Below are 23858 nucleotides of genomic sequence, written 5' to 3'. Positions count from 1 at the left end.
GCTAGTTACGGCACGACGAGCACTCTGGCTGCGTTCTTGGCAAGCGGAGGCAGAGGTCAAACGAGGTATAGAGGCGTTACCTTACGATGGCAAGAAGTTGTTTGGTCCTGAATTGGACACATGGATTTCTGAGGCTACGGGTGGAAAGTCGGTTTTCTTACCATTGCCTCCACCGGTACCAAGAAGGAGGTACTCTGGACCTTCGTTCAAATCCTTTAGACCGCAGTCCTTTCGCGGACGTGGCAGAGGAACAGCCACGCCTGGTAGACATGGACGTGGTTTCCAACAAACCAACACAAGTCGTCAGGACGCTAAGGTTACCGACAAGCCAGTGGCATGACGGGCTACCAGCCCATCTCGGTTCTCCGATTATGGGAGCACGCCTTCAGACGTTCCATTTGGCGTGGTTCCAGACATCCGCGGATGGGTGGATCCGCAATTTAGTGTTAAAAGGTTACAAAATAGAGTTCGACTGTCTTCCGCCACTGCGGTTTTTCAAGACAGGATTCTGCAAGAGGGCGGTTCTGCAAATTGCCATTCAGTCCCTACTGGATTCAGCAGTTTTGATTCCGGTCCCTGTACACCAACAGGGTCAGGGTTATTATTCCAGTCTGTTTGTGGTACCGAAGACGGTTGGCTCAGTCAGGCCAATATTGAACTTAAAGGGTCTCAATCGGTACGTAACTTGCTACAGATTCAAGATGGAATCTCTGCGCTCAGTGATTGCAAGTTTAGAGCCAAAGGAGTTCATGATTGCGCTAGATCTCAAGGATGCGTACTTACACATTCCAATTTGGCAGCCTCATCAGAGGTTCTTGCAGTTTGCAATACGCCAGAACCATTACCAGTTTCAGGCTCTACCGTTTGGCCTATCGTTAGCGCCTCGGGTATTCACCAAAGTGATGTCTGTGATGATAGCTCATCTCAGATCCCTGGGAGTGACAATAGTTCCGTATTTGGACGATCTGCTCATCAAAGCTCCGTCTCAACAGATACTTCTCCAACATGCGCTGCTAACGTACAATGTACTGGTTCACCACGGTTGGATTGTCAACTTCAAGAAATCACATCTAATTCCGTCTCGAAGCCTTCAATTCCTAGGTATGCTTTTCGATACGGTCAATCAAAGAATTTACCTACCACAACAGAAAGTACAGATTATTCGCCATCTGGTACAATTAGTGCTCAAGCCACGCACAGTCTCGGTACATTTGTGCATTCGCCTCTTAGGAACAATGGTGGCTGCTTTCGAAGCGCTTCAGTTCGGAAGATTTCACTTGCGTCCATTTCAACTGGATGTGCTCGCACAGTGGTCGGGCTCGCATCTGCAGATTCACCACAGGGTGAGGTTGTCGCCAAGGGCAAGGGTGTCTCTGCTCTGGTGGCTCAAGGAACACAATTTAACCGCAGGGAAACTGTTCGGCGGCTGGAATTGGATAATTCTAACGACGGACGCAAGTCTCAGAGGTTGGGGAGCTGTAGTTCAAAATTGTCAGCTCCAGGGTCTCTGGGCGGATCACGAAAGATTGCTGTCTATAAATGTCCTGGAACTCCGCGCAATTTACAATGCGCTACGACAAGCAGTGCACATGCTTCGGTCTCAGACTGTCCAGGTGCAGTCAGACAATGCGACGGCAGTCGCATACATCAACAAACAAGGAGGAACGAGAAGCCGCATGGCAATGCGGGAAGTAGCTCGAATCCTAAATTGGGCGGAATACCACCAGGTGATATTGTCGGCAGTGTTCATTCCGGGAGTGGACAACTGGGAGGCGGATTATCTCAGACGTCGGGATTTTCATCCAGGAGAATGGGCATTAAATCCAGAAGTGTTTCACATGTTGGTTTCCACGGTGGGGTTACCCTCAGGTGGACCTGATGGCGTCTCGCCACAATCGCCAAATGCTCCAGTATGTGTCCAGAACGAGAGATCCAAAGGCAGTGGCGGTGGATGCTCTCTTCGTCGCGTGGTCGTACAGCCTCGTGTATCTGTTTCCACCGTTTCCGCTGCTCCCTCTGGTGCTAAAACGGATCAAAAGAGAGTTTGTCACAGTCATACTAGTGGCGCCTCATTGGCCTCCGGAGAGCTTGGTTCTCGGATCTCCGCAGACTACTCGCAGACGATCCTTGGTCGCTCCCACTACATCCAGACCTGTTACAACAGGGTCCGTTCCTTTACCCCGATTTAACGCGGCTGCGTTTGACGGGGTGGCTGTTGAGACCGCCCTCTTAAGAAGAGAGGGCATTCCAGTATCGGTGATACCAACCATGTTGCGAGCTAGGAAGCCGGTTACGGCAGCTCATTATTACAGAATTTGGCGTGCCTATATAGGTTGGTGTGAAGCTCGGAAGTTTCCGACATCCTCTTTCAAGTTATCCCGTCTTTTGTTATTTCTACAGACGGGGTTAGATGGAGGACTGCGTTTATCTACACTAAAGGTGCAGGTATCTGCGTTGTCAATTTATTTTCAAAGACGATTGGCTCTATTGCCGTCGGTACACACTTTTCTACAAGGTGTCCTCAGAGTACAGCCTCCATTCATTCCACCTACAGCGCCATGGGACTTGAATCTGGTTTTAGATTTCTTACAGTCTTCATTTTTTGAACCCTTACAGCAAGTGGATATAAAGTTTCTCACTTGGAAAACAATTTTTCTTCTAGCCTTAGCTTCGGCAAGGCGTGTTTCAGATTTGGGTGCCTTGTCATGCAAGCCACCGTATTTGGTGTTTCATGATGACAGAGCTGAACTTCGGACGAATCCCGCATTCTTACCAAAGGTAGTGTCATCTTTTCACATCAATCAACCAATAGTAGTTCCTGTGTTAACAGCACATTCTGGAACTCTGGATGTGGTACGCGCATTACGCGTTTATGTATCCCGAACGTCTACAGTTCGTAAGACGGATACGTTGTTTGTTCTCTATGATGCTGCCAAGATGGGTTGGCCAGCTTCTAAGCAGACCTTATCCAGATGGATAAAACTAACTATACGTCAGGCTTACCTTAATGCTAGGTTACAGCAGCCTACATCAGTAACAGCTCATTCCACATGTTCTGTGGGAACTTCATGGGCAGCTGGTCGTGGAGCTTCTACGACACAGCTTTGCCGTGCGGCTACATGGTCTTCAGTGCACACGTTTGTGCGCTTTTACAAGTTTGATACGTTTGCGGCATCAGCATCTAGCTTTGGCCGCCTAGTGTTACAGGTGCCAAACAGCTCTCCCGCCCACGGGGGAAGCTTTGGTACGTCCCAAGAGTACTCTAGTGACCCCTAGTGGATGAAAAAGAAAATAGGATTTTGGTACTTACCAGGTAAATCCTTTTCTTTGAATCCATAGGGGGCACTGGACGCCCACCCAGAGCAGTTTTACCTGGTTTGTGGTAAGTTCAGAGGATCTTATGGTAACACACTCTCACCGACTGGTTCAAATTATCAAGTGCTGTTTATGGTGTCAACTGTTTAGTTGTCAGTAACGTTATGTGTCAACTTCGTTGTTGTCAGTTATGTTATATGTAATACTCCATTGTCAACCTCTCTATAGTTCCTGTTCGGCTCAGTAAAAAACACTGAGGTACTCGGGGATATGGAGGGGTGGAGTGTTCTAAATTTAAATATTCAGTGCCCTGTTTCCTACGGAAGCCGTCCATATCCCAAGAGTACTCCAGTGCCCCCTATGGATTCAAAGAAAAGGATTTACCTGGTAAGTACCAAAATCCTATTTTTCCAATAAATAAATATATGGGTGTAAGTTATGTAGTAGAACCTGATCTCCCTGCATATTTGTATGAGAGCTGCCATATTGCTCCCCTCAGCTCCCCCTAGTGGGCATATTTATTACATAACAAATGGCTCCATCAGTAAGATTTCTGCGTACAATGGCCCTCATTCCGAGTTGTTCGCTCGCAAGGCGATTATAGCAGAGTTACACACGCTAAGCCGCCGCCTACTGGGAGTGAATCTAAACATCTTAAATGTGCGACCGATGTATTCGCAATATTGCGATCAAAACCGAGTTAGCAGTTTCTGAGTAACTCCAGACTTACTCTGCCTGTGCGATCAATTCAGTGCTTTTCGGTCCCGGCTGACGTCATAAACACACCCAGCGTTCGCCCAAGCACTCCCACCGTTTCTCCAGACACGCCTGCGTTTTTTCCGGAAACGGTAGCGTTTCCAGCCACACGCCCCTAAAACGCCGTACATCCGCCCAGTAACACCCATTTCCTGTCAATCACAATGCGTTCTCCGGAGCGACGAAAAAGCCGTGAGTAAAATTACTTTCTTCTTAGTAAAGTTACTTGACGCATGCGCAGTGCGAACATTACGCATGCGCACTAAGAGAATTCTCACTGCGATGCGATGAAAAATACCGAGCGAACAACTCGGAATGAGGGCCAATGTAACAGGTGATGGGTTGAAATCCTGACAATGACAGCATTTTATGTTCAACACAGATGGTGTAATGGTTAGCATTACTGCCTCACAGCACTGCAGTCACGGGTTAAATTCCCACCATGGCCCTAACTGTGTGGAGTCTGTATATTCTCCCCGTGCTTGCGTGGGTTTCCTCCGGGTACTCCGGTTTCCTCCCACAATCCAAAAATATACTGGTAGGGTAATTGGCTCCTGACATAAAAAAACAAAAAACGAATAACCCAAGGGTGTATGTGTGTGCGTATACATGTATTTAGGGCAGACTAGATGGGCCAGGTGATTCTTATCTGTTGTCAAATTCTGTTTCTCTGTAACATTATACAGTACGTACCTGGCACCACTTTATGTTATCAGAAGTTGCTTTATAAACTACATTCAGTCAAATCTGAAAGTAACATTTCTGCAGTTTGGTTAGCTTGCATGTCTCCTATGAGCATTAGTGTTGCTAGGACCATGATCTCTGAGTGCCAGAAAATATCCATAACCTTGTGAATAAATAGGGGTCAAAATTATGTTCCCACGCCTAATCCACACCTGTGCAAGAAACCGGAGCTATTGAGGGGGCGGATATGTCATTACCTTCTTAAGTACCATTAGTATTATTTAGTATTGTATCTTGTGACACATACCCCATTGGCTGGTGTTAGGTATATGTGCCATTGACTGGTGTTAGATCTGTTCGTCATTGGCCGATGTTAAGGAAGGTGGCCTCTGTTAGATCTGTGCACTATTGGCTGGTGCTATGCCAGTGCGCCATTGGTCTGTATTAGGTGTATGCGCCATTGGCCTGTGTTGGGAAAGGTGCACCATTGGTTGGTGTTGTGGAAGGTGCATCATTGGCCTTTGTTAGGTCTGTGTGCCATTGGCCGGAGTTTGGGAAGGTGCACCTTTGGCCGGTGTTATGAGACCTGTGCGCCATTGGCTGGTGTTAGACATCTGCGTTATTGGCTGGTGTTAGGTCTGGGTGCCATTGGCTGGTGTTAGGTCGGGGCGCCATTGGCTGGCGTTAGGTCTGGGCGCCATTGACTGGTGTTAGGTCTGGGCGCCATTGGCTGGTGTTAGGTCTGGGCGCCATTGGCTGGTGTTAGGTCTGGGCGCCATTGACTGGTGTTAGGTCTGGGTGCCATTGGCTGGTGTTAGGTCTGGGCGCCATTGGCTGGTGTTAGGTCTGTGCGCCATTGGCTGGTGTTAGGTCTGTGCGCCATTGGCTGGTGTTAGGTCTGTGCACCATTGGCTGGTGTTAGGTCTGTGCGCCATTTGCTGGTGTTAGGTCTAGGCGCCATTGGCTGGTGTTAGGTCTGGGCGCCATTGGCTGGTGTTAGGTCTGGAGACCATTGGCTCATATTAGGTCTGGGTGCCATTGGCTGATGTTAGGTCTGGGTGCCATACACTGATGTTAGGTCTGGGTACCATTGGCTGGTGTTAGGTCTTGGCACCATTAGCTGAAGTTAGGTCTGTGTGCCATTGGTTGATGTTAGGTCTGTCCAACATTGGCTAGTGTTAGGTCTGGGCACCATTGGCTGGTGTTAGGTCTGGGTGCCTTGGCTGGTGTTAGGTCTAGGCGCCATTGGCTGGTGTTAGGTCCTTGTGTCATTGGCTGGTGTTAGGTCTAGGCACCATTGGCTGGTGTTAGGTCCTTGTGTCATTGGCTGGTGTTAGGTCTAGGCACCATTGGCTGGTGTTAGGTCCTTGTGTCATTGGCTGGTGTTAGGTCTGGGCGCCATTGGCTGGCGTTAGGTCCTTGTGTCATTGGCTGGTGTTAGGTCTAGGCACCATTGGCTGGTGTTAGGTCTAGGCACCATTGGCTGGTGGTAGGTCTGGGCATCATTGGCTGGTGTTAGGTCTGTGCGCCATTTGCTGGTGTTAGGTCTGGGCGCCATTGGCTGGTGTTAGGTCTGGGCGCCATTGGCTGGTGTTAGGTCTGGAGACCATTGGCTCATATTAGGTCTGGGTGCCATTGGCTGATGTTAGGTCTGGGTGCCATACGCTGATGTTAGGTCTGGGTACCATTGGCTGGTGTTAGGTCTTGGCACCATTAGCTGAAGTTAGGTCTGTGTGCCATTGGTTGATGTTAGGTCTGTCCAACATTGGCTAGTGTTAGGTCTGGGCACCATTGGCTGGTGTTAGGTCTGGGTGCCTTGGCTGGTGTTAGGTCTAGGCGCCATTGGCTGGTGTTAGGTCCTTGTGTCATTGGCTGGTGTTAGGTCTAGGCACCATTGGCTGGTGTTAGGTCCTTGTGTCATTGGCTGGTGTTAGGTCTAGGCACCATTGGCTGGTGTTAGGTCCTTGTGTCATTGGCTGGTGTTAGGTCTGGGCGCCATTGGCTGGCGTTAGGTCCTTGTGTCATTGGCTGGTGTTAGGTCTAGGCACCATTGGCTGGTGTTAGGTCTAGGCACCATTGGCTGGTGGTAGGTCTGGGCATCATTGGCTGGTGTTGGGTCTTTGTGCCATTGGCTGGTGTTAGATCTAGGCACCATTGGCTGATGTTAGGCCTGTGCGCCATTGGCTAGAGATGGGCCACTGTGCAAGTGGCTAGAGTTGTGAGTATGCTGTTAGCCTGCGTACCATTGACTGGTGATGTCAGTTTGCCATTTGATGGTATTGGGTCAATATGGCATTGACTGATGTCAGGGGGTTGTTGCATTGTTGACTGGTGTCAGGAGGTAAAGGCACTGTTGACTAATGTGCATGGATGGTTGGTGTCAGATCTGTACTCAGTCAAGTCTTTTATGTGTTCTGCAATGATTTCTTGTGGATGTTGTATATTGGAATGCCTAAAGGGTTAATGACACACCCAGAAGAAAGAACAGCTCCATGCGATCACATTATCGCTGCCCAGATCTTGCCCCAAAATGCCCATTCACAGAAGATCAGATCTGTCTGACTCGTATTGGCCAGAGATACAAAACTGCAGAACTTTGTGTAACTATTTGCGTCCATACAAAGAGATCAGTCCAACTCCGAATCCGCCCCATTAATGTGTTTCAGTTATCCTGAGTTAGTGACATGGGAACAGAACCTCACATTGATTGTGTATATTCCTGTTTGAGCAATCCCTGCTACTCCTGTTACAGTAACATCTAATATATACCATTGTTTGGTTTGCTTTACCTGTAAAGAGAGAGATTTCTGTCTGCTGACCTCTCTGTTCCATGCTTCTGTAAATATTGTGTCTCAAAGTTCACCTGAAGCTGATAAATACACCCCGGACTCATTTTACCATTTCATCCGATGCTGATTGATAAAGTTGAGGACAGACGTGCAAATTCCAATGTCTTTCAGTCAAACCGGCCAAACGTTCAGTTCTGTACAATCAAAGTGTAATCCAATTGGATTTAGTCATTCTTTTGCATGTCTGTGGGGGGAAGGGAGGGGGCTGGATCCGGCACGCGGGAAGGGACTAGCCCTGTGCTGGACGTCCCCCCGCATGTCAAAGAATTTGATTGCAGATGTGCGTTCTTTTCGCACATCTATGATCAGGTCTGACTCACCCCCTCAGTCTCATCACTGCTGAGTGGCGCAAGTGTTTTGTGTGCGTGTGGACGGATTGCGCACAATACAGAGATCAGCACATGCGCTTTGTCGGGTCTCCTGCGCTGAGGATAAGGCTGGTGTAGATGGGCGCTGATGATGATGATTACTTTCACTAGCGTCTGGATGGGAGTCCTGTGGCCGTATAGCCACGAGACGCTCTGAAAACAGGCGGAAATCCGCATCTATCTCCCAGTGCGTAAAGCGCGCGTGATTGCTGACGTTATACATGCATTTCCGAGTCAGGACCACCACGTCCGATTTATCGAAACTCTCTCCAGCTTTCATAAGGTTCTCACACTGTTACGGGTAGAGTCTTTGTGAATGTTACTCTAACTGACCTATTCTTTAGATCAAGTGGTTATTTGGTGTCAGCTACGCAAAACATCTTATTAACAGGGAAATAGGCATTAAAAAAATGAAAAGAAATTTCCTTTTAAGTAGCGTTAGAGATTTAAGGGTTTATTTATTATCACTTTGCCGCAGTATTTCACTGCATTTTTTTTTTAAATGCAACACCCGCCATTTATTCCCTTTTATCAAAAATAGGCATTTTTAAATGTATGCATAAACCCCTTGCTGTATACTGTATAACTGTACGTATACACAATTTTGCATACAATTTTTTTATTTGTATTTACTATGTTTATTTTCTTGGAATCAATGTTCTTTGTCTGCAGAGTATTATTTAGAACTGTCCCTCTCTGTGTTCCTTAGATCCTGTTCGCCACCGAGACTTTTGCTATGGGGGTTAATATGCCGGCTCGCACTGTTGTATTCGACTCCATCAGAAAACACGACGGCTCGAACTTCAGAGACCTGACACCAGGTATGTCGCAGGCACGGACCCACCACCGACCATAATAGGCTAACAGGCTCCTGGGCAAAGCTGTTTATAATCAGACTGAAGAAGTGTAGCTTCAAGCACATGCCAAACCCAAATCGTTGTTCTAGTGAAGCTGGTGGTCTCTATAGAACTTCACACGCCGGACCTTACAACATAACCTGCACTGAGGAGCCCAAACAAGGGTAATACAGACTGCCTACAGCCGGGTGTCCTGTGTTAGCAACAGCAGACTATGGGGTGTATTCAATTGATGTTGGATCCTATCCGACGGAAAGGATCCAACATCTCCGTATTCAATTAGCTAATCCAACTTTTTTTAAAGTGGGATTGACATGGGCCCTCATTCCGAGTTGTTCGCTCGCTAGCTACTTTTAGCAGAAATGCAAACACAAAGCTGCCGCCCTCTGGGAGTGTATCTTAACATAGCAGAATTGCTAACAAAAGATTAGCAATTGCTAAAGAAAGATTAGCAATTCTGCTAATATTAGCAGAATTGCTAACGAAAGCAATTTCCTTGCAGTTTCTGAGTAGCTCCGGACCTACTCTTAGATTGCGATCACCTCAGTCCGTTTAGTTCCTGGTTTGACGTCACAAACACGCCCAGCGTCCGACCAGCCACTCCTGCGTTTTTACCTGGCACGCCTGCGTTTTTTAGCACACTACCTGAAAACGGCCAGTTTCCGCCCAGAAACGCCCACTTCCTGTCAATCAGCAGAGCGATTGAAAAGCTTAATTCGCCTGTGAGTAAAATAGCATAGTTTTGTGTATATTTGCTTAGCGCGTGCGCCCTGCTGTGCATACGCATGTGCAGAACTGCCGGATCTTAGACTATTAGCAATTCTGCCAAAAATTAGCAGCGAGCGAACAACTCGGAATGAGGGCCATTGTCGGAAACGAGGTTAAAACCTGTCGGATTTGACTGCGAATCCGACAAAACACGTGGATCCACGTGCTCTCCGAGACTTGTCGGATAAACGGCACTTTGAATAGGGCGAATCTGGAGTCGACCTTAAATTGCAGTTTATTCGACAAGTTGGGAAATCCGACTTGAATACTGCCCTATGGGGTAAATGTATGAAGCAGTGATAAGAGTGGGGAAGTGAGCCAGTGGAGAAGTTGCCCATGGCAACCAATCAGCTGCTCTGTATAATTCTATAATATGGAAATTATAATTGTTACGTCAGTGCTGATTGGTTTCCATGGGCAACTGCTCCACTGGCTCACTTCTCCACACTTTTCACTGCCTCTACATTTACCCCTATATGCTGATTGGAAGGGTTACCATATGAGTGGCATTAGCAGGAAGCATGTGTTCCTTTTGGAACAGCTTACCTACATTACATACTACATTACATACTTCAGGGTCCATAGGGTTCCACAGGGTTGCCATGGTGGTTGGAGAGGACCGGGCACCAAACAGTTACAGCTTTAGCTCCCAGGGTGCTAAAGTCTGCTGAAGAACAGAGCAGGAGGGGGCACTAGCCTCTGATATGCAATTGCAGAGGTCAGTCCGTAGCTTTCCCTGAGCCACATAGCAAGGGGGCAGCAATTACGTATATCATAACTTTTTCCCGGTAAGGAACTCTTCCATGTACATTTCTTCTAAAGCGCAACGGAATATGCTGCGCTATATAAGAAACTTAATAAATATAATAATACATTTGTGCCACGACTTACCTGTTCACATTGGACCAGTTGTTACTTTGTTTGGAGGCTCTGTAACATAGAACAGTAACTAGTAACATGTCTGCCTGCAGGGGAATATATACAGATGGCTGGTCGCGCTGGGCGCCGAGGACTGGACACTACCGGCATGGTTATAATATTGTGTAAATCGGACGTGCCGGAAATGAGCGATCTGCACAGGATGATGCTGGTAAGGAAAGGTGGTGGGTGGTGGGGACATAGCTGACTACAGCCCATCCCCCTACAGCTTTCACCGCAGAGACGGGACGGACCAGGAGAGTAGGACTGTTGTGTCAGCAACGGGGTAGGTATAGCAGCGCATGTCCCTATAGATTGTAAGCTTGCGAGCAAGGCCCTCCTACCTCTATGACTGTCTGCTATTACCCAGTTTTGTTTTATCAGTGTTGTTTCCAATTGTAAAGCGCAACGGAATATGCTGCGCTATGTAAGAAACTATTAATAAATGAATGGGGCGGGGCAACTGGTTCCATTATATTTTACATAATAATTTAAATAAGTTGCAGGTATTTAATCTTCTTATGTATTTGTTATCTCTGTATTGTATTTCGGTTCTCCCTCTTTTATTCTATCCCACGTCTCTTCCCGACACGGGTCACGGTATCTCCCCTCCACTCTCTCCGGCCCAGGGGAAGCCCACTCAGCTGCAGTCTCAGTTCCGTCTGACGTATTCCATGATCCTGAATCTCCTCCGCGTTGAGGCTCTGAGAGTAGAAGACATGATGAAGAGGAGTTTTGCAGAAGCCAGGACGCAAAAAGACAGCAAGGTAACGCCTGTATAGTGACACAGGGGTGTATTTACTAAGTCTTGGATAAAGTACCAGCCAATCAGCTTCTAACTGCCATACCACAGTCTGTGTTTGAAAAATGACAGCTAGGAGCTGATTGGCTGGTACTTTATCTCCATCCAAGGCTTAGTAAATAGTCCCCATAGACAGCTGGGAGTTGCTTGTTGGGTGACACAGAGAAGTGGGAGTTGGTGGGGCTGTTACCTGCATTGAATCTGTAAGTCGGCCAGGTCCCTCCCCTGCAGGCTGGGAGCCAGTGATGGTGTTTATTTTGACAGAGCCATGAGCAACGTATTAAGGTTCTCACCAAGACACTGGGAGAGATGGGAGATATTGAATGCTCCGGGATCCTGGCAGACCTCCAGGACTACTTTGTCACCGTACAGGAACTGATCCGCACCAGGCAGACCCTGCAGGTAAGATTCCAGCAAGGAACTAGTGACGATCTCAAAGTGTGTCCGGATGTCTAACCAGTTCTAGAGTGCACCTGTAATCATCCTGAGTATATTTGGGTTCTGTTTCACGGTTTTGCCCTTAACCACCCATGATTAGGTTTATATATATTTTTTTATATATATCGCAGTGCATGTGGGTCCTATGGGATCCGGATAGGATCCCGACAGTCAGGATCCGAGCAGTCGAAATACAGACGCCAGAATCCCGACACAGCTTGGAATGCCAGTGGCGGCATCCTGATTGGGATCACAATCCCGGCGCCAGCATCCCGACAGCAGTAATTCCAAACGCGGCACTACCAAAAGGGAGGGGTGGGGTTAGGTTTAGAATGTGGGGGGGTGGGTTAGGGTTAGCCGCCCACAGGGAGGGTTATTGGGGGTCATTCCGAGTTGTTCGCTCGTTATTTTTCTTTCGCAACGGAGCGCTTAGTTGCTAATGCGCATGCGCAATGTCCGCAGTGCGACTGCGCCAAGTAAATTTGCTATGCAGTTAGGTTTTTTACTCACGGCATTACTAGGTTTTTTCTTCGTTCTGGTGATCGTAATGTGATTGACAGGAAGTGGGTGTTTCTGGGCGGAAACTGGACGTTTTATGGATGTGTGCGAAAAAACGCTACAGTTTCTGGGAAAAACGCGGGAGTGGCTGGAGAAACGGGGGAGTGTCTGGGCGAACGCTGGGTGTGTTTGTGACGTCAAACCAGGAACGAAACTGACTGAACTGATCGCAGATGCCGAGTAAGTGTGGAGCTACTCAGAAACTGCTAAGAAGTGTCTATTCGCAATTTTGCTAATCTTTCGTTCGCAATTTTGCTAAGATTCACTCCCAGTAGGCGGCGGCTTAGCGTGTGCAATGCTGCTAAAAGCAGCTTGCAAGCGAACAACTCGGACTGAGGGCCATTGTTGGGCTGTTTCCTTGGTGGGGGGTTGTGTTTAGGCTGCGGGAAGGGGGGTTGGGATTAGGCACCACCGAGGAGGGTTAGGCTGCGCGGAGGGTGGGGTTAGGTTTAGGCTGAGGGAAGGGAGGGTTAGGGCTAGGGGGCCATGGGGGGAAGGTAAGTATATTTCGTCCCCCTGTCGGGATTCTCACTGTCGGGATCCCGCGGTCGGTGTTCTTACTGCCGACATTACAAACCCAACCTTGTCCTATTAACTACCCTAACATTGATGTTCCATCACGATCTATAATCTGCTATTTGTCTGAACGTTTTAGTTATTGCTGTGGAGCAGGAGCTTTTAATATGAGCTTATTATGTTGCTTAGCATTTTCTTTCATAATCTTTTATCTTATACACATCCCCAGGTTGTTATTTATTTTATGTTTAACAGGAAAGTGATTTAAAGTCCATTGTTCTTTAAAATCTGAGGCACGTGTCACACAGCTGCTGGACAGACATCACATGGGGCCCAGACACAACAATGTTAGGAACTCCTGTTATACAGCTGTGCAGTGATGTGTACGCGCTCTTATGTATGATCTGTCCTTGTCTCCTTCTCCAGAAAAGGGTGGTAGAGTCCATCAATGGAATGAAATGTCTAAGTGTGGGTCGTATCATCATCATCAGCACCGAGTATCACCACTGGGTACCCGGCGTCATCCTACAGGTAGCAGTCTCCCCAGGGACAATCCTAGGCATGGGGACTTGGTCTGCTGAAAATAACCACCTTGTTTTATCCTGCAGGTGTCCTCAGATGCTGCCAACAGGATCTACACCACCTTGGTGCTGTGCGAGAAGAAGCGCGATGGAGTTGCTGCAGTGGAACGAGAGGAGAAGGAGAGCAGGGTGCCCAGCCCTGATGATCTGCTGATGGGCAAAGTGTTCCGACCAGAGGGTAAGAGACGGCCAACATGAGTTTGTGCATGCATCTTATGGAGAAAGTGCTGACTCCATGTAGAAAATTGGGCACTTAAAGGAACACATGGCTGCCATGCTAAGGGAAGCATAAAATCCATATTAAAGAAGTATAAGACTTAGGTGATCTGCGGGTGGCATGCTAGCCAGGAGCTGGAGGGTCATACTGGGATTTAAAGTTTCCCAACAGGTGGACAAGTATAGTTTGTCTATCTCTGATATGTAGGCTTGGAGGCAAAGTCAATTAGATAAAAGGAAATTGGCTGTATTCAGTTGGAACATGATCAGTGACGAGAAAGAAAACATGGGATCTTGTATTACTGAAGACTGGAAATCTACTTGCCCCACTCTCTAGGTCCATGTGGCTGCACCCTTCTCAAGCTCCGCTCCGCAGACATTCTCATAATAACCGGGAAGACGCTGAGAGTCCAGGCTGATAAAGTCCTGGATGATGTCACCAGGAGCCAGACCCCCCGCTTCAGGTAACATCCTTTGCGGCCATCCCCACCCAATGAAATCATGGTGCTGACCTCGTCCACATAAGAATTTGCTCTTCTTCCCTTGCACTTACCCCTCTTTATGTACCCGCAGGAATGACCCTCCTGGTCCCGCAATGTCTGGTGTGACACAGGAGCTCTCTCGACTGGCAGACCTGCCCCCGGGGTCACTGACTTCCCTGTGCCCCATTAATGATCTCCAGTTGAAGGAGGTGGAAGTAGTGGAGGCAGTTACCAGAATCAGGAGACTGGAAGGAGCACTAACGGAGTTTAGTTGCCCAAAGAGCCCCCGGTTTACCTCTCAGGTGAATAAAATCATTACCTGCTCTGTATAATATCGGTTTCATGTTACATACTCTTCCCATTGTTTGCTATACACTTATCACGCCTCCTCCTATCTGTTTTCCCTTAGTATCTCCGTCTGGAGCAGAGATCACAGGTCTTGGATGAGCTGGATCGCCTCCGCTTCCTCACTTCTGACCAGTCGTTGAGCCTCTTGCCTGAATACCAGCAGAGAATCGATGTGAGGAAATAGGGATTTTCAGGGATCAGTGGATGGAAAGATTCCCTAAGCACAAAGAGTTATTGGGTCTTGTTGGTATAGATACTATTCAGGGGTACAATTTGTTACAGGGGATGACAGGTACAAAATGTATTAATCAGGAATACAATCAGGATCTGTAGAACAGAATGTAAGTTGCTCATTTCAATTAGAAAATACAATTCAGGTACGAGAAAAGGAGGGGGTAGTCTAAGCTAGAAATACTTTGGGGATTGACCCTTGTGTCCCTCAGCACACCAAGCTGTACCTGTACTAAGACATGAAGGCCTATATATATTATAGAAATCCAGAGGTCTTAGTTACATATATTTGCAAATGAATGATAAAGCCACCAGGCCCCAACATAAGAGGAGCCTTGTCAGGGCCTGGTGGCTTAATCTTCATTTGCAAATGTATGTAACTAAGACCTCTTGATTTCTCATATATATATATATATATATATATATATATATATATATATATATAATCGATTTGTAATGTCCGCACTCACAGCAGTAGACAGTCACCATCGGGGTGCTCCTCAAGAAGGCCCAAGTTCGGACATCCACATATATCAGATATATATCCAGATCAAAGATCCAGAATAGAGGGCACTCACCAGTCCAACTTCAATAAAGGATTTATTAATACATCAGGATCAGCTCATAATGTCGACGTTTCGGCTTTGATAAGCCTTTTTCAAGACAGCTCAAGAGACATCTGCTCAGCATGCCAGGAACAAGCTTGTTATTCCTACTGTCAAGTCCCCTCCTCAAAGGCTCATACCAGTATCTACAATACAGAGCACTTCTACACAGATAGGTAGGTCCATCGCTCAGTTTTAGGATTAGTAGAGTACAAAGAAACTGAACCAAAGAAGGAGTGGCTAGTAACAATAATATACTGGTAGCTAAAAATGGACCTTTCTCTAACAGCACCAGGTATCCGGTCTATAGATCTACAGTGTCTAGATAGACAGTCAGTAGGTCGACACCAAATGGTTGACATACATTAGGGCAACATGGGCAAAAGGTCGACAGGTTCAAATGGTTGCACATATATGGTCGACATGAGTTTTTTTTAATGTTTTTCATTTTTTCAACTTTTCCATACTTTACCATCCACCTGGACTATGATTGGGAATAGTAACCTGTGCCGAGCGTAGTAGTAGAGGAGCGAGGCACCTTTCCTGAAGCATGGCGAGCTAACCGGTACACTAATTGGGGTTCCCTGTGCTCTGACACCAAAAAAAACTTAAAAGTGGTGTGTCAACCATTTTTGTGTCTACCTTTTCTCATATCAACCTTTCCATGTGTCGGCATTTTGACCCTGTCGACCTTTTCTACTGTCTACCTTTCTCATGCCGACCTAATGGTCATGTCGGCCTGTTGACCCCGTCGTCATTTTCCATGTCGACCTTGTGGGGTCGACCTATTGACTGTAGACTTTTTGCTTGTAGATATAATGATCCACGCCCAGTGCCACATGTGGGCATGTACAAGAGCAGAAGTCTGCAGTAAACTAATGCATAAAACAAACCAGTAAATAGGAAGAATTTAACAGGAAAAGACAGGACGCAAAACCGTTCAGCCACCAAAACATCTCTGATGAAGGAAACACGGAGGCCGGTAACGCTTACAAATGGTACTTTGAGAAGACCACGTGGCAGCTTTGCAAATCCTTTTCAATAGAGCTGAATCACAAAGGACCATTTAGAAATTGTTGAAACATTTTGTAATAGACCACGTGAGATAAAATGGGTCCAATTAATGGAAGGAAGCCGTCTCTTGAAAAAGCAGATCTGACATGTGAAGAAGGTGCCCAGTTCATTCCTCCCTTGGAAGAAACACAGTTAAGACAGCTGGCATATAGAATTCTGCCCACTGAAGCTACTTTTGCCTTTGGGCACAAGCTTCTGGTGCCTCCTTGACCATTCCAGGTCTACAGCTGTATCCACACCATATCCTGCCAAACTGGGCAGCAGGTGGGATAGTGTAGTGATTACCACACAGAGCTCTGACAGAAGATGGAGAGAACCACACAATACGCTTTGGTTCAAGAACGGTGTCCACGTCGTATGTCATTGTTGGTGGATGGTTTGCCAGTGATCTTGTAACGGGGTTGCCATCTAAAACCCTGGTTTGGGAATAATGAACTCCATTTTGGTCCAGCAACTAGTGGTCATCGGGGACTCCATTTGCCCAAATTTTCACCCAAAAGCTGATTGCCCACTATAGCCGGATCTACTCTATTAGGTTTGCCACATAAGGCACTGGCTCATATGCTCATAAATCTTTTTGTTATCGATGAGCGATGGTCTGGCTGTTCACAACCATGCTCAGAGATGGTTTTAAGACTGGATACCCAGAGTATAATCATATATTGTATATAAATATGTACAGCAACAATGGTGTATTCAGAATGGTTCAAAGAACAACCAGTTATAGTTGTACGCTTGTTGTGAGATGTAAGTATCCCCTTGGCTGTACGGTCCTTTGATAGGGGCGGTCATAGGTGTTTTGTAGAGTTGTGTCACTATAGCGGGCGCTGAGGTAGGATAGGGGAGAGGATAATTCCACTTCCATCAGCTGCTGTTGGGAAAAGGAATATACAAAACTGGTAGGGATGTCAACCCCAGCTTTGCAGCCTGGCCCCCGAATGTTCCCCAGCAATGGATTTGAACCGTTAAAGCTTTAGGTCCTGTGCAGAGGTAAGGTCCTGGAGGCAGCTCTTTTAGTCTCCTGTGTCTGACTACAATGGAACTCACAGGCCTGAGCTATAAGAACAAACATCTCCTAGTTAAAGGTTCAGCCAGTGAGAAGGGGGTTTAGTGGTGAACACTCATGATATGCAGTAAGGATTTCACCACAGCATGCAGTGAAATCATACCTATGCTCAGATGCTTTTCTTTGATCGGGGGAGTCTTATTTGGTGCTTTTTAGGTCAAGTGGCAGTACTGCCTACACCACAATTTAAACTCTTCCATCTTACTGAATTAAACATCTTCAAGCTTCCATATCTTCATCGCTAGTTGCTCATTTTAATTTTATGTTTTAATAAGATTTCAGCACTTAGATAGACACATAGGGCCTAATTCAGACCTGATCGCTCGCTAGGGTTTTTTGCACTGCTACGATCACATAGTCGCCGCCCATAGGGGAGTGTATTTTCGCTTTGCAAGTGTGCGATCGCATGTGTAGCAGAGCTGTACGAAAAGATCTTGTGCAGTTTCTGAGTTATCCAGGACTTACTCAGCCGCTGCGAACAATTCAGCCTGTCCGGGGCCGGAATTGACGTCAGGAACCCTTCCTGCAAATGCTTGGACACGCCTGCGTTTTTCCAACCACTCCCTGAAGACGGTCAGTTGCCACCCACAAACGGCTTCTTCCTGTCAAACTCCTTGCGATCGCCCGTGCGAATGGATTCTTCACACAAACCCATCGCTGAGCGTCGATCAGCTTTGTACTCGTGCGACGCACCTGCGCATTGCGCTGCATACGCATGCGCAGTTCTGACCTGATCGCAGCGCTGCAAAAAAACGCTAGCGGGGCGATCATGTCTGAATTACCCCCACATTGCCTTGTCATTAGGAAAAGATGTGAGAAAAATACGTATGTCTGGCTAAATATATACTGCTTGTTACCAGCCTGGCGAAATGGCGAAACAACATAACAGTAATGTCAGCGCCGGCGGCTGTGCGCGCCCGAACAGAGAAACACTTGAATTGCTTCGTCGGGCGCCATTTTATGGCCGCCTGCGTGCAAAACACTTGAATTCCCCCCATAGAGGTGAGGAGCAGTGTTAGCCTTTTATTATATAGGATTAAATAACATATGCTAATGATAATTAGCTTATCTTTGTCAACAGTTGCAGTTCTCCTACATTGCTTTCTGTCCCTCTCTTAATGATCTCTGAGATTTCCTGTCTAATTTGTTTCCCCATCTTTTCCCTTTGTGCCCAGGTCCTGTGCACCCTGCAGTACATAGATGGCGGTGGTGCTGTTCAGCTGAAGGGCCGGGTGGCCTGTGAGGTGTGCAGCCATGAGCTGTTGGTTACGGAGCTGGTCTTGGACGGGGCCCTGTCTCCCCTCGCCCCTGAGGAGATTGCAGCTCTGCTCTCTTGCCTGGTTTTCCAGCATAAGACCCAGTGTGAGCCCCGGCTCACAGACACACTAAAGCAGGTAAGATCAGAGCGGATACAGACAAGAATACAAGGTAAGATGTCGCTGCATAATATGTGGCTCAGGTACTGGCATTTTCTGTATATTGTCTATTGCTCCGGAACCCCAAGTGTCAGTGCTCCATTGTTCTGAGACCCCAAGTGTCAGTGCTCCATTGTTCTGAGACCCCAAGTGTCAGTGTGTCATTGTTCTGGAACCACAAGTGTCAGTGTGTCATTGTTCTGGAACCACAAGTGTCAGTGTGTCATTGTTCTGGGACCGAAGTGTCAGTGTGTCATTGTTCTGGAACCAGAAGTGTCAGTGTGTCATTGTTCTGGGACCCCAAGTGTCAGTGTGTCATTGTTCTGGGACCCAAGTGTCAGTGTGTCATTGTTCTGGAACCAGAAGTGTCAGTGTGTCATTGTTCTGGAACCGCAAGTGTCAGTGGGTCATTGTTCTGGAACCAGAAGTGTCAGTGTGTCATTGTTCTGGGACCCCAAGTGTCAGTGTGTCATTGTTCTGGAACCACAAGTGTCAGTGTGTCATTGTTCTGGAACCACAAGTGTCAGTGTGTCATTGTTCTGGGACCGAAGTGTCAGTGTGTCATTGTTCTGGAACCAGAAGTGTCAGTGTGTCATTGTTCTGGGACCCCAAGTGTCAGTGTGTCATTGTTCTGGGACCCAAGTGTCAGTGTGTCATTGTTCTAGAATCGCAAGTGTCAGTGGGTCATTGTTCTGGAACCGCAAGTGTCAGTGTGTCATTGTTCTGGAACCAGAAGTGTCAGTGTGTCATTGTTCTGGGACCCCAAGTGTCAGTGTGTCATTGTTCTGGAATCGCAAGTGTCAGTGGGTCATTGTTCTGGAATCGCAAGTGTCAGTGTGTCATTGTTCTGGAACTACAAGTGTCAGTGTGTCATTGTTCTGGAACCGCAAGTGTCAGTGTGTCATTGTTCTGGAACCAGAAGTGTCAGTGTGTCATTGTTCTGGAACCCCAAGTGTCAGTGTGTCATTGTTCTGGAACCGCAAGTGTCAGTGGGTCATTGTTCTGGAACCGCAAGTGTCAGTGGGTCATTGTTCTGGAACCAGAAGTGTCAGTGTGTCATTGTTCTGGAACCAGAAGTGTCAGTGTGTCATTGTTCTGGAACCGCAAGTGTCAGTGTGTCATTGTTCTGGAACCGCAGGTGTCAGTGTGTCATTGTTCTGGAACCAGAAGTGTCAGTGGGTCATTGTTCTGGAACCCAGAGTTTCAGTGCGTTATTGTTCTGTGACACAGTGTGTCATTGTTACAGGACCCCAAGTGTGTGTGGTACTGTTCTGGGACCCCAAGTGTCAGTGCGCCATTGTTCTGGGACCCCAAGAGTCAATGCGCCCTTGTTATGGGACCCCCAAAAGGTCATAGTAATGTCAGCAGGTTTTACCATACCAGGACGCTGATGTCTGTGTAAAGCACAGGTGCTATAGAAAATGAAATAAAATACGTTTCTGGTCACAGGGTGTGAAGAAGGTGCGGGAGCTGGCCGAGCGCCTGGCACTGGTACAGCGGGAGTGTGGTCTCAGGGAGTCTGTGGAAGACTTTGTGGCACAGTACAAGTTCGGTCTGACGGAGGTGGTATACGAGTGGGCACGTGGCATGGTAAGGCACCGTCATGGTGAGTGGGAAGTAATCAGGAGATAGCATGTAGGATCGCCGGCATGTATTATAGGATTCTATTTATAATGTGTATAAATACTGTAATCTCCGGAACACTGCAGGGGGCCCCTGTACACCGGCCGCTGTGACATTACACTAAAGCCCTGTACACACGGGGAGATGTGTGCTCAGTGATTTAGCACAGACCGCTCAGCACACATCTCTCCCCCCACTCAGCACAGCGCGATGTATGCATGCCAAATCTAGAGTCGGCGTTAATGACAAGCAGCGCCACGCATCGCTGCCGCTATGGAGCATACACACAGAGAGATCCATGATTTATTTCTGAGCAATCTAGTCAGATTGTTTATAATTTAAGCATGGATCTCTCCGTGTGTACCCCCTTAAGATATATTTAAAAAGATAAACCATTGAATGGGCCTTGATCTCCCTAAATAACAACCAAGATTTAGGAAGATCGTGTACCCCAGTATTTTCTTCATTGTATCTGAATGATGTTACAGGTAAGGGGGTTCTGTTTCCCCCAGTATCTGAATTTACATTCCCTGATGGTAACATTATGCCCCTTTTAACACTACTTTCATTATTAGTGAAAGACTTCTAATGTGAGCACGTTTGTGAAAGCTTGCTTATTGCGTCAATGTATATAACGATGCATCACCATTTATATCATGTGCTGTAATAAATCCCATCCGCATATCAATGGCGAGTGTGTGCCAATACTCTATTCCAGCCCTTCTCTGAGATAATGACACTGACGGACATCCAGGAAGGCCTGATTGTGCGCTGCGTTCAGCGCCTGGACGAAGCCTGCAGGGATGTGCGGTCTGCCGCCCGACTGGTTGGAGATGCCACACTGTGCGCCAAGATGGACGCCGCCTCACAGCTTATCAAGAGGGATATAGTCTTCGCTGCCAGCCTGTACACGCAGTGATGTTACTGTAAGGGTATAGGCACGCGTTTTACAATGCTTGTATTCCAACTAGAGTGTCTCCCATTTAATGTGTCCCCTCACTCCACAGTGACACCCTTATAACACACTGCAAACAGAACTTGAGTAACCAATCAGATCAAGCCATGTTTTAGGGATTTCCTCCAGTGGAACATTCTACCCGATTGATATAAATAGAAAAAAATATTCTGCCATATAAGCCATCTTTGCTTATTGTAGGTGCCAAATAGGCAGCTATATGGTACCAAATATAGGGACCACACAGGAAAAGCAGCCAGTGCCCAATGAAATAAGTCATACCTCGTGAGCCTCTGTTATTTGTTCCTTTTGAATGGATAGGCTGCATCTAACAACCCACAAGATGGCTGCCTCCAGGAGGTGTAGGCTCTTTACAAGTTCCTGTAACAGAACTGAGGCTATACTAGCAGAGCATGCTAGAGCCATAACTGTGTTCCCAAATAAGTTTTCTTTATGTTGCCTCTGTAACACACTTGATACCACATAGCTGTTATTTCATTAACATTCCATTCATATTCATTTTAGACCGTCAATAAAATCCTTCCATTTATGTCATCCAAGTAAAATACTTCATCACATGCCCTTTAAAAAATATAACTGTGTTTCAGCCTTTCATTAAATGTCTTCTTTCTGATTTAGGATGACTCTGACATGATGAAAGCCTGCCTTATATCATCACATCGTCCTATGCCATACATCCTCTGAAAAATGGTGTCTATGTGACCACTGACAAAATGGCTTCCCGAAGTTCAAGGCTGTCATGGTTTAACCTCTGTGAGGTTTGCCCTCTGAGACAGGATCTAGGCCATTCTGGCAATTGTTTTAGAGATAATGAGATACCTGGAGTTTCAAGGTATTTGCCAGGAGCTGAGCCTGTCTATTTGAAGCCATCTAGAAATAAAACCGATTCTGTTCTCATTTGTTGGCTTGTGTCATGCTTTGTGGTTGCCTGCTTTGATGATTTTTAATGTTCAACAGCTGCCATCTTCTATTCCTTCCTGTCTCAGGGAACCATGGCATTTCTATAATGGGTGCTAGGTGTGCCTGTGCACACGGGCCCTGGGTCCAGGGGGGCCCACACCACACACCCTTCCATTGAGTATACTCACCTCTCCGGAGTCACTTGTTCGCGCTGAAATGGAGCAGCCGCCATTTTCCAGGAGATTTGTACATGTGCCATGCAGAAATCACCATGAACGTGGTACTGGCACCATGCTCCCAGAGATCCGCACTTGGAGGCTAATATAGATCCCAAAGGATCTGCTCCCTGATGCGCAAAGTACTGATGATCAGGTCAGCGCAGGAGAACGGGTCCTGCGGCACAGAACGCAGTAAGGCATCAGATTGTCAGTGTTTCACAGTCTGATGCCATTTTGAGGTGGGTAGGGGACGGCGTCGGCCTTCATTTGTGAAAACGGAGGTGTGCCGCCTCTGTTTAGGGGGGAGGGAAGATGTCTGGATCTCTGTCGTTGGAGATTTCCTGGCATCTTATGAGGATCTGCGATGGGCTGCTTGCTATGAGGATCTGCTATGGGCACCACAAGCCTGCCCGGTGGTGTTGCTGTGCTCCTGGGGTGCAGTTCGGATCACCACTGCAGCAGTAGGCGCCTACTTGTAATAGAAGCCCCCTGCTGCCTCACCATACAGAGCTATCACTGCTGCTTCCAAGGTAGTGATAGCTCCTGCAACCACATCCGAATTAGCCCCATGGGCAGTAGACTCTGGCACTGTCTCGCATCTGTGCCGCAGACAGCGGTGGTAGCCTGCATGAATTCTGCACATGGGCCCCCTACTCTCTTCATCCCCCCATGGCCACAAGTACATGAACTGCAACTATACAGGGAATATGACTGAAACATTTCAGGCAGCCTAGTTTATGGTTTGTAAATCTCACTGCGGAGAATACAAAGCCGTTTACATGTGTTTCGTCCAAATTTTGAGTCTTATTCAAGGTTGAAAGCAAGTTAGATGTAATTACCCCCATATTGCATGTATGCCCATTAACAGTTATCTCCGTACATGCTCCGCCCCTATCCATACGCTTGCTTAAATAACTATCTACATTATCAGTGTGCAGCTGCTCTAACCCTATGCCATGTAGTTGCCATCGTATGTAGTGCACCTAAAATGGCTTCCGCACCTGGATACTTTGTGGGTAGGATGAATAATCACTTCAACTGATGGCCTAAAATGGCTGCTGCAACTTGGTTATGTATATACTATCTGTAAAGCGCCTTGAGTCCTATTGGAGAAAACGACTATATAAATAAAATTATTATTCATTCATATGAACCTCAAAACACCTTTAGTAGCAGATAAAATAGGATTTTGGTTACCTACCAGTAAATCCTTTTCTCGGAGTCCGTCGAGGATGCTGGGGTCCACATTAGTACCATGGGGTATAGACGGGTCCACCAGGAGCCATTGGCACTT

General features: G+C 47.1%; 1 protein-coding gene across 3 annotated transcripts in view; it reads left to right on the top strand.

Annotated features, from left to right (window-relative positions):
* Positions 1–22347, top strand: part of SKIC2 (SKI2 subunit of superkiller complex) — a 73593-nt gene extending 51246 nt beyond the window's left edge. For 2 of the 3 annotated variants that reach the window (XM_063938125.1, XM_063938126.1), the window contains exons 19-31: positions 8682–8793; positions 10569–10687; positions 11145–11282; positions 11582–11719; positions 13256–13360; positions 13438–13588; positions 13964–14090; positions 14200–14410; positions 14518–14628; positions 18608–18826; positions 20297–20437; positions 21189–21396; positions 22065–22347. In XM_063938125.1, the coding sequence (XP_063794195.1) occupies positions 8682–8793; positions 10569–10687; positions 11145–11282; positions 11582–11719; positions 13256–13360; positions 13438–13588; positions 13964–14090; positions 14200–14410; positions 14518–14628; positions 18608–18826; positions 20297–20437; positions 21189–21389 (1773 nt within the window). In that variant the 3' untranslated portion in view covers positions 21390–21396; positions 22065–22347. Of the gene's footprint in view, positions 1–8681; positions 8794–10568; positions 10688–11144; positions 11283–11581; positions 11720–13255; positions 13361–13437; positions 13589–13963; positions 14091–14199; positions 14411–14517; positions 14629–18607; positions 18827–20296; positions 20438–21188; positions 21403–22064 lie in introns of all 3 variants that reach the window. The other variant, XM_063938127.1, reaches the window with a different exon arrangement.
* The last annotated feature ends 1511 nt before the right edge of the window (positions 22348–23858 follow it).

This window comes from Pseudophryne corroboree, chromosome 8, assembly GCF_028390025.1.
Source record: "Pseudophryne corroboree isolate aPseCor3 chromosome 8, aPseCor3.hap2, whole genome shotgun sequence".
NCBI lineage: Eukaryota > Metazoa > Chordata > Amphibia > Anura > Myobatrachidae > Pseudophryne > Pseudophryne corroboree.
This window is presented reverse-complemented; position numbering and strand designations above follow the sequence as displayed.